This window comes from Myxocyprinus asiaticus, chromosome 43, assembly GCF_019703515.2.
Source record: "Myxocyprinus asiaticus isolate MX2 ecotype Aquarium Trade chromosome 43, UBuf_Myxa_2, whole genome shotgun sequence".
Lineage (NCBI taxonomy): Eukaryota > Metazoa > Chordata > Actinopteri > Cypriniformes > Catostomidae > Myxocyprinus > Myxocyprinus asiaticus.
This window is the reverse complement of record NC_059386.1, coordinates 20,944,262-20,957,844: the sequence shown is the minus strand read 5'-3', so window position 1 is coordinate 20,957,844 and position 13,583 is coordinate 20,944,262. Positions and strand designations below refer to the sequence as shown.

Here is a 13,583-nt window from a genome sequence, read left to right as displayed (position 1 = left end):
GCGTTACCGCGGAGGCATATCACCTGTGGAGGCTTCATGCTATTCTCCGCGGCATCCACTCACAACTCACCACACACCCCACCGAGAGCAAACGACATTATAGCGACCACGGTGAGGTTACCCCATGTGACTCTACCCTCCCTAGCAACCGGGCCAATTTGGTTGCTTAGGAGACCTGGCTGGAGTCACTCAGCACGCCCTGGATTCGAACTCGCGACTCCAGGGGTGGTAGTCAGCGTCGTTACTCGCTGTGCTACCAAGGCCCCCGTTTTACCATACTTGTTAAAAAACAAGTCATGGTATTACCATGGTACCATGTCCAAAAGAACTGTTATGCATTTTGCTACGGTTTCATAGAGTGCTCTTGCTTGTCTGCCACAGACAGGAAGAAAGCCACTCCAAGAAAGATCACAAAACGAAGTGTGTCGCCACACACCTACTCCCTCTCAAAAATGACACAACATGATCAATAGCACCAAAGCTAATGTTTGAACATGGATTCATTCACGCAGTCCGCTCATTTGTACATCTTTACCCCATCCTGTCTATTCTGCAGTAATGTCAGTTTCCTGGCCTGCATTGGAATGGACAGCCCAGTTGTTGTCACTATAGATTAATTGGGTGTTCAACTTCCTTTCCTTCCTATAGGAAAAAAGGCCTATGGAAAGAGCATGGGTTTGTTGTGCTCTAATGTAAACAGGAGAACTAAAAATATTTCCTCCTCAACACTGTTGTAACATAGCAGCAAACTAATGAACCCCTTGTCTTTTACTTGGGCCAAGGTTGTGTCGTAGGGTTGCACGGTATACCGGTGCTACAGTAGTATCACGATACTTAAGCTTCAAAATACTGGCAGTGCCACAGTATTTTTTTAAACGGTAGTACCGTTAATACAATAGTACTGTAAATTGTTGTATATACGGCAGTAAATAATATTTTCGCTAAAATTTGAATAAGACCCATGTCTGCAGTAACATTAAAAATTTTGTCTTTTCGGGCCCGAGTATTGACACTGACTACCACCCCTGGAGTCACGAGTTCGAATCCAGGGCGTGCTGAGTGACTCCAGCCAGGTCTCCTAAACAACCAAATTGGCCCGGTTGCTAGGGAGGGTAGAGTCACATGGGGTAACCTCCTCATGGTCATGATTAGTGGTTCTTGCTCTCAATGGGGCGCGAGGTAAGTTGTGCGTGGATCGCAGAGAGCAGCATGAGCCTCCACATGCTGTGGGTCTCCGCGGTGTCATGCACAGCGAGCCACGTGATAAGAAGCGGAGGCAACTGAGACTTGTCCTCCACCACCTGGACTGAGGTGAGTAACCATGCCACCATGAGGACCTACTAAGTAGTGGGAATTGGGCATTCCAAATTGTGGAGAAAAGGGGATAAAAATGTAGTCTTTTCGAGTGGTGTCCCCTTCACGCAGCGCCCTTTAAGAGCGCAAAATGCTGTTTAGAATTTGCCCCTTATATGGTATTGTTTATTTATCAATGTGGGGTTTTCACATGCTTCAAACACGCACACGTCTGAATCCCAGCGTCTTAACTTGGAGGTCATGTCTCCTAATGGATATTATGGATTTAAATAAAACTTTGGAGAGTGAGAAGCTTTTTGAAAAACAAAATTCACATAAGATTTTGAATCATAGCCTGATGAGACCCAGGAAAACCCATCTGTTGTGAATACCTACAAAGATTTCAAGCCAAAGGGGGAATACCAGCAACCTTATTAAACACCTTCGGACACATCCCACTGCTTCTGCGGAATACACACCGTTTAGGGCCACTTCATTTAACCTAAATGCTTTTATCTTATCATTTACAGATTTACCGTTTCTCTGAATAATTGAACATTGCACTCGTTTATTTTTTTCCAGTTACAAATGCTTTTGAAAAACGCAGCCCAGATCGGTTTGGTCACGGTTTGATCACGTCCCTGAGCCATGCATTCAAACCAGTGTGTAATCTGCATTCACGCTGCTCTTTACCAGGAGAGAGAGGCTGAAGTGGTTGTAATGAGAGGGGCTGAAGCGGTTGTAATAATGAAACGGCTGTTCAAAATAGTCTTTTCAATGTTACAATATCTTTATTTTTATGTTACCAACATTCAAATAATCACAGATTTATGGAATAAAAGTTTACAGCCATTGCCGTTTGAACTGTCTGATTTGATGCAGCAAAGTTTTTTTTTTTTTTTTTAAACTAAGAATGTATTAGGTAACAAGTTAGTCCATTTGAGCCTTCTCCCAGTTCATCCATAATTTTCACCACTTCCGGAGCAACAAGTGGAATGGCTAGTTTCTAAGAATCAATATGACAAACTGTGTTAAGAATTAACACACTTTTGTGTGGTATCATGATACTTTATTTGGTATAGTATCGTAAGGTATGATTATGGTGTCGTGACAACCCTAGTGTGTCGGCAGACACAGTTGTGAGCCACTTTTAGATTGCACACTCACAGCAGTCTATGCAAATGGAGCACATATTAATAGGACACTAAATATGAAGTTGCGGGAAAGGAAGCCAGGGGACGGCCAAAGAAGGGAAGACAGAAGAGGGGAAATAATAAGAAAAGACAAATAAAGAAAGAAAGAGGAAGACAAAGTGCCAGAGAGCAAGAAAAATACCAACCTCTGCTGATCCTCTGTTTCTCTCCGGACAGAATCCCAGGAGTGTCTATGATGCTGATGCTGTCCAGCACTGGATTTGGCATTTGAGCACATATAAACCTGAGAAAAAGGATCAAACATTTAAAATGGGCAGACACATCAAACAATCAGACAGCTCACCAGTTTAAAACAGTGTGTGATTTAGACACAGAGCGGTCTGGTATGTTTTTGTGTGTGCAAAATGATTGATTGGAAGGAATTCCCTTCTTGCTTGCCAAATCTTATCATTACAGCTCTTACCTCAGCTTTTCCATGACCAAATGCCTGTTCTTTATCTTTCTGTGCATTTCTCATTCATGCATAAACCCTGCAGAATATATGCTATCATTTCCATGTCTTTAACATACCAGCACATTTTAGTCCAACAAAAACAAATCTTCAACCTCAAACCCCCCATTGCCATGTTCCCCCATATATATTTTACATATTCTCCCCCTATCATTTTTCCAGAAAGAGTGCCAACACTTATTTCCTCCACTCTGCAACCTTCACTACTGCCAATCGTATCCCACATCTCCCTTCTGCAAGCATTCCACACGTTATTGGTGGCAAGAAACCCCTAAAGTTAAGAGAATCTTTAGCAACAACACACAATAGAGCACAACAGTGCGGCCCACTTATTCAGCTGTCTGGGTTCCGGAAGTATCACAACATCACAAACTGTGTTTTGGAGACAAAAGATTATTTGAAAATCTGACAAAAAGACAAAAGTTCCAAGACTGTGTACTTACCATCTTTACTGAGGGCACGAACTACAATCCCATGAAGCATTGCGAATAATGACATTGAATAAAAACCATGTGAATATATAAAAACTATTGATTTTAGGTTGTTGATTATAAGTATAGAAACAATATATGTACAAATAGATAAATAGTTTAAGGGTGAAGAGACAGATTCGATTACGTCATTCACAGTGCGTCATGGGAGTGGGCGGTCGCTACAAGGCACATTTCACGGGCATTTGGTGAAGCTTTCTCTGCTGGACCATGGGTAATGTAGTTGTTCATCCATGAATTCTGCTATCAAACACGATTTTTAATCAATGAATTTGAAATAATGCAGACAGATGGCTTCAACGGAAGCATGTACCATCGATAAACAACCTCGGAGCTCAAGGTAGGTGTGTCTTTAAAGGTTTATAAGTTATTGTTGAAAACCAATTTGTCTATGGAAAAAATGAATGGGTTTTTCACTTCCAGAACCAGACTGTTGTGGTCTATTAAGGGTTTTCTTAACTTAAGGGATTTCCTGCATCCAGGGACAGGAACAGATGCAATACCCTTCCATTTATACAGAAATCTACTGAACAAACGTACCATACTTGGAATTTGGAGGTTTGTTTAATTGATGACATCTAACAACCAAAAGGCCTTATAAACTTCCTGCAGAGGTGAAATTTTCTCTTCATGCCTGATGCAAATATATCAAAATACTAATTTCACATCCTATCATAAAGTGCCTACTCACTGGATACAAAAAGTATCAATCATTTACAGGGACACATAGAATCTAATAATAGTACGAGACATGGTTGGTTCGTACAGAAACTTACAACTTTTATTTCCATAGGGAAAAATAATAGAACCAACTATTCTGTGTTATAATGATTATTCTAGCCCCTAACCCAAACCTAACTTTGATTAAAATCTAGTTGTGTGTAGTTTATTCAAGAAATGTTTGAAATTCCAGCAGCTTCCAGGACTTAATGTTCCAAAAACATCAGTATTATTTTCATTTTTGATTGACTCATCGACGAGTATTGAGAACTCGTATCAAGCTTACAAATGATTACACCTACATATAAGAATCAAGACCTGTTCAGCAAGAGTGCAGTAATGGTGCAGGTTGCATAACACCACAGAGAGCCACCAGCTACAGTGATAACTGTAAATTTATCTTCAGCCTAGGGCTGGACGATATGGCAAAAAAAAAAAAAAAAAAAAAAAAAGAATCCTGATTTTTATCAAACTTATGGACGATTCACAATTCGATTTTTTCAACTTTTAAATGTACTCCAACATGATTCAAATTGTATGTTCTTTATTAGAATGCAAGGCAACCTGGTTAGACAAATCAAAGTTCTTTTCATCATAGGAAACAAAGGTGTGCAAGAAAAATTTAAAAATGCACCAAATGCACCACAGGGGGAAGTTGTCAACAGAGCAGGGCTCAACGCCAAGGATTTTTTCTACTGGTCCGGATGGGCCAGTGCTTCAGATTTTTACTTGCCCTGCCAAACTTTTAACTGGTCCCAACACAAAAATGTAAAATAGACATTTTTACCATTTAGGCTTTAAAAAAACAGTGTCAGAAGCTAAATATATTTGATATCCTGTATAATACGTTTTACATATTACTGTGTATTATTACTCCCCCAAAATTGTATCACGTTTATAATTTAGAAGATATATGGGGTTATATAAGGCATAAATCATAAGCGCTTTACAGTTATTAATTAATTAATTCATCGCATTAACCTCTGCCGTCCTGCCGTTTACACGTGTTTTTAAGCTAAGAGTTCTGTCAACTTTTGGGCCCTGTGTAATTTTTTTCACAACCAGGATCAAAGATTTAGTCACTGAGTTCAAGATTTGATTATTGGCTGAATGTAATACACTTAAGAATCCCTGAGAGAGGAGACCTTGCTACTAAATTGGTAGTGATGTGTAATATACAGTAGGTAGACATTAGGCCTAATCTGTGAATTAAGAATGTGGATATAAACATGAAATTAGACAACCCAAACAAGACCAACGCTGACTGATAAACAAATAACAGAAAGAAAATACCAGTACAGTCCAGAAATGAGACATGTGACAGGTGTCATGAGGATGATACGAAGTAAACTGTTTTAAAAAGTCCTCTTCACCCTACAGCTGAAAATAATAATAGCCAGAGTGATTTTGCTTCTTCTCATATCAAATGCCATTATCATGTCGAATTAATGTTTACGTTTTTAAATATTACCTAATTAAATTTATATTTACAATTTGGATACTGAGCTCATGATTTTCAGGCAAGTGTATAACCGGGTTTTAACTAAGGTTATTATGTTTCATTCCACACTTCATCTCTAAAGGGAAATTAATTAGATAAAAAGTGCTCTTTTTTTACTGTAGGAACAATTCTAGCACTCTGTCCCTTCAAGAGAGCGCATGCACGTTAAACAGCATTTATGCTGCACGGAGAGAGATGAGAGAGAGATGCACGGAGAGACAGAGATTTACAGTCCAATAGAAAGAAACTATTGATTTCTTGTGTTCCTATGAGTGGATTACTAATTTTCACCAACATGTTAAAACGAAAAAATGTGGGAATTTCACACACTGTGAACACGGAATGTGGAAGACATGCAATTCCGCTCTGAAATACATGAAGCGTTTTTTTTTTCCCTGATATTTTCTACTCATTGGTAATTGCTGCTGCTTGGACACTCAGAAAAGAGCAAGGACAGTTCCAGGAGAGCGCGCTTGGTGTCTGCACATTCTTGTGCGCACATGCATCCAAATTATTGTGCGCACACAGCTAAATATAATCGTGCTCACTCGTCTCTGAGTGCTCGGTTAGAAGACTTTGTTCGCTCCGTGTAATTTTTGTGCTCTCACACATGTTGTCTACTTGCACTAACGTTATAAATGCAGCACTAGCCCGATCGGGCAAGTGACAATTCTAGCAACTGGCCCGAATTTAAAATAAATTAAAATCTAACAAACCCAGATGTTCAGAAATAATAGAATAAGAAAAGTACTAAATAATTCTTAGCCAGTGTAGGTATTCATTTTATCTAAACCAAGTCTATTTACAAATGTTATCTTCAAATCAATATCTATAAATTAGTAAGTTTATCCAAGTACTCATTGTATCAAACAATTTGTGTGTATATTCATAAACCCCTGCAGATAGAGATGCCCTCTAGCGGTTCACGCTGAGCAGTTCAATTAGCGATTAGTTTTTCACACAAACATATCGATTCACTTCAGAAGACATTACTTGATTGGCGGGAGTCGTGTAGGTTACTTTTATGCTGACTAAGTGTGCTTTTTGGACCGTCAAAAATTGGTGTCCATTCACTTTCATTGGATGAAGCTAAAAACCTGGGATACTTTCCTAAAAATCTTAAATCCTGTTCCGATGAAGAAAAAAGGTCCTATACATCTTGGATGGCCTGAAGGCGAATAAATTGTCAGCAAATTTTCATTTTTGGGTGAACTATTCCTTTAATCTGAAAAACCACCCAGCCCTACTGAAGTAGTGGTTAAAATACCATACAGGGATTTGTTTTATCATCACTAGCTGCGTTTACATGGACCCTGGTAATCCGTTTGTGATCAGACTAACTTAATCCGAATAAAACAAGTCTCATGTAACCACATCAATCGGATTAAATTGGCCACATCCGATTTAAATTTCATTTGGATTGTAAGGGGTGGTGTAAACCTTTTGTAATCCATTTGAAAATATTATTTTTGCCATGTAAACACTCGATCGGATTGTTTAGTGAAACTGGGACGACCTGCGTATGTTCATTACTGACGCAGTAATGGCATCATGACGTTTCACGCACAACATCTAACTTTCATCACAGTGGCCATATTTGTGACCATCAGCGTAAAGAAGCAACAGCGGTGAACGGAGAAACACCTGTAAAATGACGTCAATAAAAGCATCCAAAAGTTGCTTTTGATCCATGCCAAGTGCCAGGAGAAGTTTTTACATGTCTGAAGGCAGCAGAAATTGTTGCCAGATTTGACTTTCACGGACATTTATATATATTTTATTCACGATTAATCTCCGTACGCCAGCCAGTCTGACGTGTGATCGGTGAGCACACACACCCAGTGGTATATCACCGTAAAACATCTCTCATTCAGGAGTTACAAATGTTGGTGTTGTTTTCTGGTCTGACTCAGTCGCTAGATTACTAAACGTCTGTAATGATCCCACCTAAATGAAAGTAAGATCTGCTTTGAGCTCATAAAGAGAACACAGAAAGCAACTGAGGCAAACAAACCTATGCAAATGATTAATTATTACTATTGTGTTTTATTTATGTTGTCATGTATGTTGTCTCTTTTATAACGTAGTTAATTAAAAATATCCAGCATTTTCCATATCAACTTGCTGTGTAAATATGACTATTTTTACATTGTAATCTGGTGGAGTGAATAAACTGTGCTTCAAAATCTTATCTGTATAGCCTTTAATTAAATATATACTGTACAGTGATGTTATAGTGCTTTTTATGCAATATGTTACAATCGTCACACATCTTACACGGCCATAGTATTATAAATGTAAGTGTTTAATCACTGCTCTGCCCCTTCATCACTGGTTGACTTGATGATTTTGGCTCTGGTATGTAAACAGCAGTATCACTTTATTAAGCTTTGTAAATAGAAACAAACGTTTTGCTGACTTTTGTCGCAGCCCACAGTGCAGCACACTGAAGGTATGTGGAGTTTTAGTCATATACTGTAATGTATGTCAGTGAGGTCATATAAAGATATCACATGAAACAGGTAAATAGAACTGGCCTCTTAGTTCAATTCAAAGACTGCATATTTCAAAGCTGGATGTTTTTTTTTTATTGTTGCTGAAAAATGAGTACATGGTATATTTTTTTTCTCCCCTTTTCTCCCCAATTTGGAATGCAAATTCCCAATGTGCTCTTAGTCCTCGTGGTGGTGTAGTGACCCGCCTCAATCCGGGTGGCGGAGGACAAATCTCAGTTGCCTCCGCGTCTGAGTCAGTCAATCCGTGCATCTTATCACGTGACTTGTTGACGTAGCGCGTGTGGAGGCCCACGCTATTCTCCGCAGCTTCCACGCACAACTCACCACGTGGCCCAACAAGTGCGAGAACCACACATTATAGCGACCATGAGTAGGTTACCCCATGTGACTCTACCCTCCCTCGCAACCGGGCCCAATTTGGTTGTTGGAGAGTACATGGTATATTTGAACATTTTGAATTTAATATTTTTTGTTATTTATGTATTGATTACTAAATCTACAAGCCGTTGCGCATAACATCATATCCTCAGAATTAGTCAGAATTAATTTTGTGTGCTCAAAATCAAGTGTGAACACCCCTTCAAACGTTGGGGGAATGCAGTATAATCATGCAGTGTACACACGTCACAATAGCAGTTCGGATCTGATGCTTGATACATATAAATGCTCACATCAATCCGATCACTTTATGTAGTGTTCATGTAAACAGTACATTCGGAATCATCAATCGGAATGATTTAATTCTGATTAAAACAAAAAGTGTCAGTAAACGCAGCTACTATGACAGCTTTGAAACACAGACATTTCATCTTAGCTCTTGGCACTACCATACTACACTGGTGACAGTTTATAATTATGCTACACAATTCCAAATTCAACAGAGCCTTTAGAACATAATGCATGCAGGTGCACAGGAGTAGTATAGGGAAAGTGGAGACGTCAGTACAAAGGCAGGGCAAAAGTGTTTGAACTACTGGAATGAGCCAGTGGTTAATATGTACTAAGAATCTACAGCTAAAACTGTGGTCACAAGGTACACACAATTTAGTACGAACAATATTCCCTGTATACTTTGCCAATCACCTTCAAGCTACCCTTTACCTCTCCGACAAGGTCACAGGAAAATCGCTGGGAGAGAATTTTCATTATGCTTGATAAGCAATGCGCAGCATAATATAAAGGAAGCTGGGGTCAGAGAGCTGATCAGATTTGCAAACAGAAGACACTTTTGAGTTGAACCCGTACAAACGAGGGCCAAGAAATTGCTGAGTCAGTTCCCCAGTTTATCTGTGCAGTGACTGGGAATTCTTAGCAGAGTCAATCTTTTTCCACCTTTGCTGAGCTATCTCCAAAAGTCACACAGGGAAGATAAAGGTGCCAAATCCTAAAAACTTGTTTTTAGGAAGTAGGATAACCCATAAAAACACGTCTCCGATCAATCCATGACAGAATTTAGAAAATGCTGAGCCGACTCCATGAAACCTTGATTTGACCTTAGTTGAATTGCATTGACAAGGTGAGTATGGGGGGAGGAAGGGCTGAAACCTTTAACTATTCTCCTACCAGTCATGAGTGAATTGTGAACTCATTGTACAAGCTAAAGGCAGCATTCATTCCAAGATTTTTTTTAAAGAACATTTCTTTGAATAAAACACTTCGTTCTGCCAGCCCAGGCCTGTTGGGGTATCCATCTCACTCAAGCATTGACCAGCATGGGGTTCAGTTAAGCCGAGCGTTTTGTAAAGCTCAGCTCCATTGGGGAAGTCCTATACAAGGCTTTAGAGCTACAACAAGCAAAATCCAAGGAATTGTCTAGTAGCAGTAGTTCCTGAGAAAAGGCACAATCATCTCTGCTGAACTTCATTCAACCTTCATTCAAGCCTAACAAGTCAGAAATTTAACATAAAGGACATATGTGACATCATGTTGAAAAGGCACCTGGGAATTGAACAGCTACACTATTGTAAACTCATCTTTCTTCATGCCATTCCTTATGAAGGGCCCCATTCCCCAAGAGCTTGTTAAAAAAAGACCCTTAAAGGCCTCAGCAGCTGTCAAAACCAGTGTCAGCTGACGTCTCTCTCCAAAGTAGGAACTAGAGACTTATGAGCAAGAAGCTAAAACGTAGTAGTCAATCGATATGGTTTTTCAATGACCAATGCCAATACTGATATCTAGAAAGCAGGATGGCCGATATAAATGCCGATAAACATAATATAATTTAACAAAAGCAAATCAGATGTAAAAAAAAAATGTTTTTTTTTTTTTATGCAATATTTACTAGTGATGGGCATTTTGGTTATTTTGTCTACTCGAGTACTCTGACTAATTACTCGTCAAGTACTCAAGGAGCAACGACATGTTCATAACTGTATATATAATAACATGTCTGACAAACATCTTTGGCTGCTGCATTGCATCTTGTTGTTCCAGTGTATCGTCCATTCATTACTATAGGCTGTTATAAAATAATCGGTTACAAAATGTACAAAATATTGCATAATCAAAATATAATGCATCATATTTTGTCATTATGTGAAGATTTGCTGCTCAACTCAATGAAAGAATGTGCACAATGCATGTCTGTCTGTTCTTCCTTCAGGTTACCGTAGTAATATTAGTAAGCACGCACTTGTTTTTTTAGTGACTGTCTGAACCATCTATTTTCAAATTGTGGTTGGCTTAACAGGAGACGCCATAGTATTTTTAATATGTGTGTTAAGTTGAAGTTCAGTTTTGAAGACGCTGCATTCTTTTCCATTTAGCTGTGCTCTGTCTAGCTGTTTGAAACACTCGCCTGCTGTATATGCGCTGCTTCAGCTCACTGAGTCCACTGCCACACGCCTGGTGTGTGTGTGTGTGTAAGCCGTGATGCTCCGTATTGTTGATGCTGTGATGATTCATGAAGCGCTTCATTCAACTTGGAGAGTCTGAATTTCCACCTTTCAACTGGGGAAAGTGCAACGGAATGACACTTTATGCCAGACTTCTAACTAATTCTAACTTCCAATCTCATGCTGAAATCTTCATTCATTTGGTCAAGATGCAGGTGAGTGTTACGTCACTTAGGGCAGGGAGGTTTACAGTCAGTAACAAACATTCACTTTTATTAAATAATATCCATTACCGAGTCAAAGTTCTTACATTAAATGATAATAAAACGTGTTTAGCAAACGTTTTGCAGAGACAGGTGTTCGAAACACGGTTAATTACACTCTCTTTGTTTTGATTATCGTAACGATAGCATTGCAGCACCGTATATCAGTTTGGTTGATGAGACGTCTCTGACAATCAATGTACCCCTCTGTACAAATCTATTGGTAGATTTTGGAACTGACACAAACTTCACTTAAAGGTGCTGTAAGTGAATTTTTCATGGAAATGTATGCAAATATTTTCATACTCCCTGAAAGATATTAATGAAATAAGTGTCCTGAGATATCTCACTGGTCTCTGTGACAGCTGTTGACTCTGTAAACATCAAACAAAATGGTGTCTGCTGGCCTGTCAATCTCATAGTGTTGTAGTACCAGCGAATTATTGAGGCGTAGTGCCATTTTTATGCCATTTTGTTCATTACAGTTGTAGGCGATATTTTGCTGCTCTTGTTTTTCACAACCACATCTGCACAGTGTCGGTCTCAATAAAGCTCATTTGGTAACTTCAGAGTCTGGGTTTCGGAAAGATGGGGCGTGGCAAATCCAACAGCTCAGCTTGTGGAAATTCTAGAATGGCTAAAATCTCTTACAGCACCTTTAAAATGTTAACACCTCTGTTAATTGGCCAAGCGAACATGGTTATCGGCCGATCCAAATAATCACAAAATGGCCAAATATTGAACAGTTTATCGTCCTGGCCGATATATTGGTTTTTCACTACTTAAAAGCTCAGGTTAAAAGACTGATAATGCCTCTTTTTACAAGTTAACATCTTCAATAGTTTAAAAACCATTCATTTTGCACATACAGAAGGTTCAAAAACCTGAAGGTTTTTCTGGGTGTGACAGTTACTACATTTGAAAGTGTAAGCCAATGAAGGTTAGTCAGGGTTAGTATAAAAGAAATTCAAAAACTGACAGATTGGACAGGTAGTGATTTGCTGTAGACTGTTTAACTGAATGCTCAACAACATATAACAGAAGAATTACAGTACTATAAGTGGTCAAAAAAAGGAATCTGATGTACTACACTTAAAATGAACCTTTTTAAATTAGTCAATCAATCAATGGTCTGATCAGTGGAGATGAATTAGTTAATTCAATGTTTAACTGTGTCAGAGAGCTCCACACTTATTACAACAAGAGTACTAGCTGGCAAGAGTGCAAAGAGTGCAGTAACACAACATGAACTTCTTCATCCTAATGGCCAGTTTTTAAAGTCCAGCAATGGTTCTCATCATTACATTTTATCTGGAAACGTAATTCTTCATTCACAGCACAAAACTCCACAACCTCTGCACAGAGACTCACTACAGGAAACCAACACCCTGAACAGCTGCAACCCTAAGCACAAATATTTAGATTTAATTATTTAGACGTGTTAAACATGGGGGGTGGGGGGTGCAAAAGTGCAATGAGCTGGACAACTAAAAGTAAGGATCTCACCTGTTGAGAAAGGCGTTTCCAAAGGCGTTGAGTTTTCGGAAAGGTTTCTTAGGGTCAACCACTAAAGCGTTGCCCGGGATGAGCCCCTCCTGGTCCCCGTGCATGACCGCAATGAATGAGTCAGTGGTCGGTTCGGGGCCTATGCGCATTCCGGGAAAATCCTGCTCCATAAGATGCCGAATAAAAGTTGTTTTCCCCGTGGAATACTGCCCCACTAACAGTACCATGGGTTTGTTGTCGAAATCGGCGTCCTCCAAAGCCGGGGAGTGGAAATCATGGAAGCGGTAGGTGTCTTCCAATGGAAATAATTTGGTCCTGTACAATCGCTTCAACCCGTCCGATACTGTCTGAAACAGTTCGGGATCCTTTTTCTTCCCGTCCTTGTTCGCCCAGCTGAACATGTTGCAAAACGTACAGACAAAACTTCGTATCTAAGGAAGAAAGAAAGACTTACACTGTGGTTTACTAGTTCTTTTGCTGGTTTCTAGGCAGTTCAATCCAGCGGTTCAGATGAATTAACAGTCCAGTCACAGCGGATTGCCAGCGTGGTGGGTTGGGCTAGAGCTGTCAGCTGTTCAACCTACTCTTTTCTTATTTATCTGCAGCAAACTTTGACTTCTTCGTAAATCAGACTCAAGTCAACTGGCTCTTCAGTTACGACGTCGCAGGAGACCGCTTTCTTTTGAATCTGCAGGAGAGTCCGCGCACATCATACAGTTCCTCTCGTGAGCCCGACAGCGCCAGTCCTCTACGCGTGAGCTCGCGCCCCATCTACAGTTACATTCCTATGGACC

The 13,583-nt window shown here is 39.7% G+C and overlaps 1 protein-coding gene across 1 annotated transcript in view; it reads right to left on the bottom strand.

The window, feature by feature from the left end:
* Positions 1–13,583, bottom strand: part of ehd1b (EH-domain containing 1b) — a 38,026-nt gene extending 24,443 nt beyond the window's left edge. The window contains exons 1-2 of the mRNA XM_051685898.1: positions 12,790–13,583; positions 2,633–2,730 (exon numbers count right to left, since the gene is read on the bottom strand). Of these exons, the coding sequence (XP_051541858.1) occupies positions 2,633–2,730; positions 12,790–13,190 (499 nt within the window). The 5' untranslated portion in view covers positions 13,191–13,583. The remainder of the gene's footprint in view (positions 1–2,632; positions 2,731–12,789) is intronic.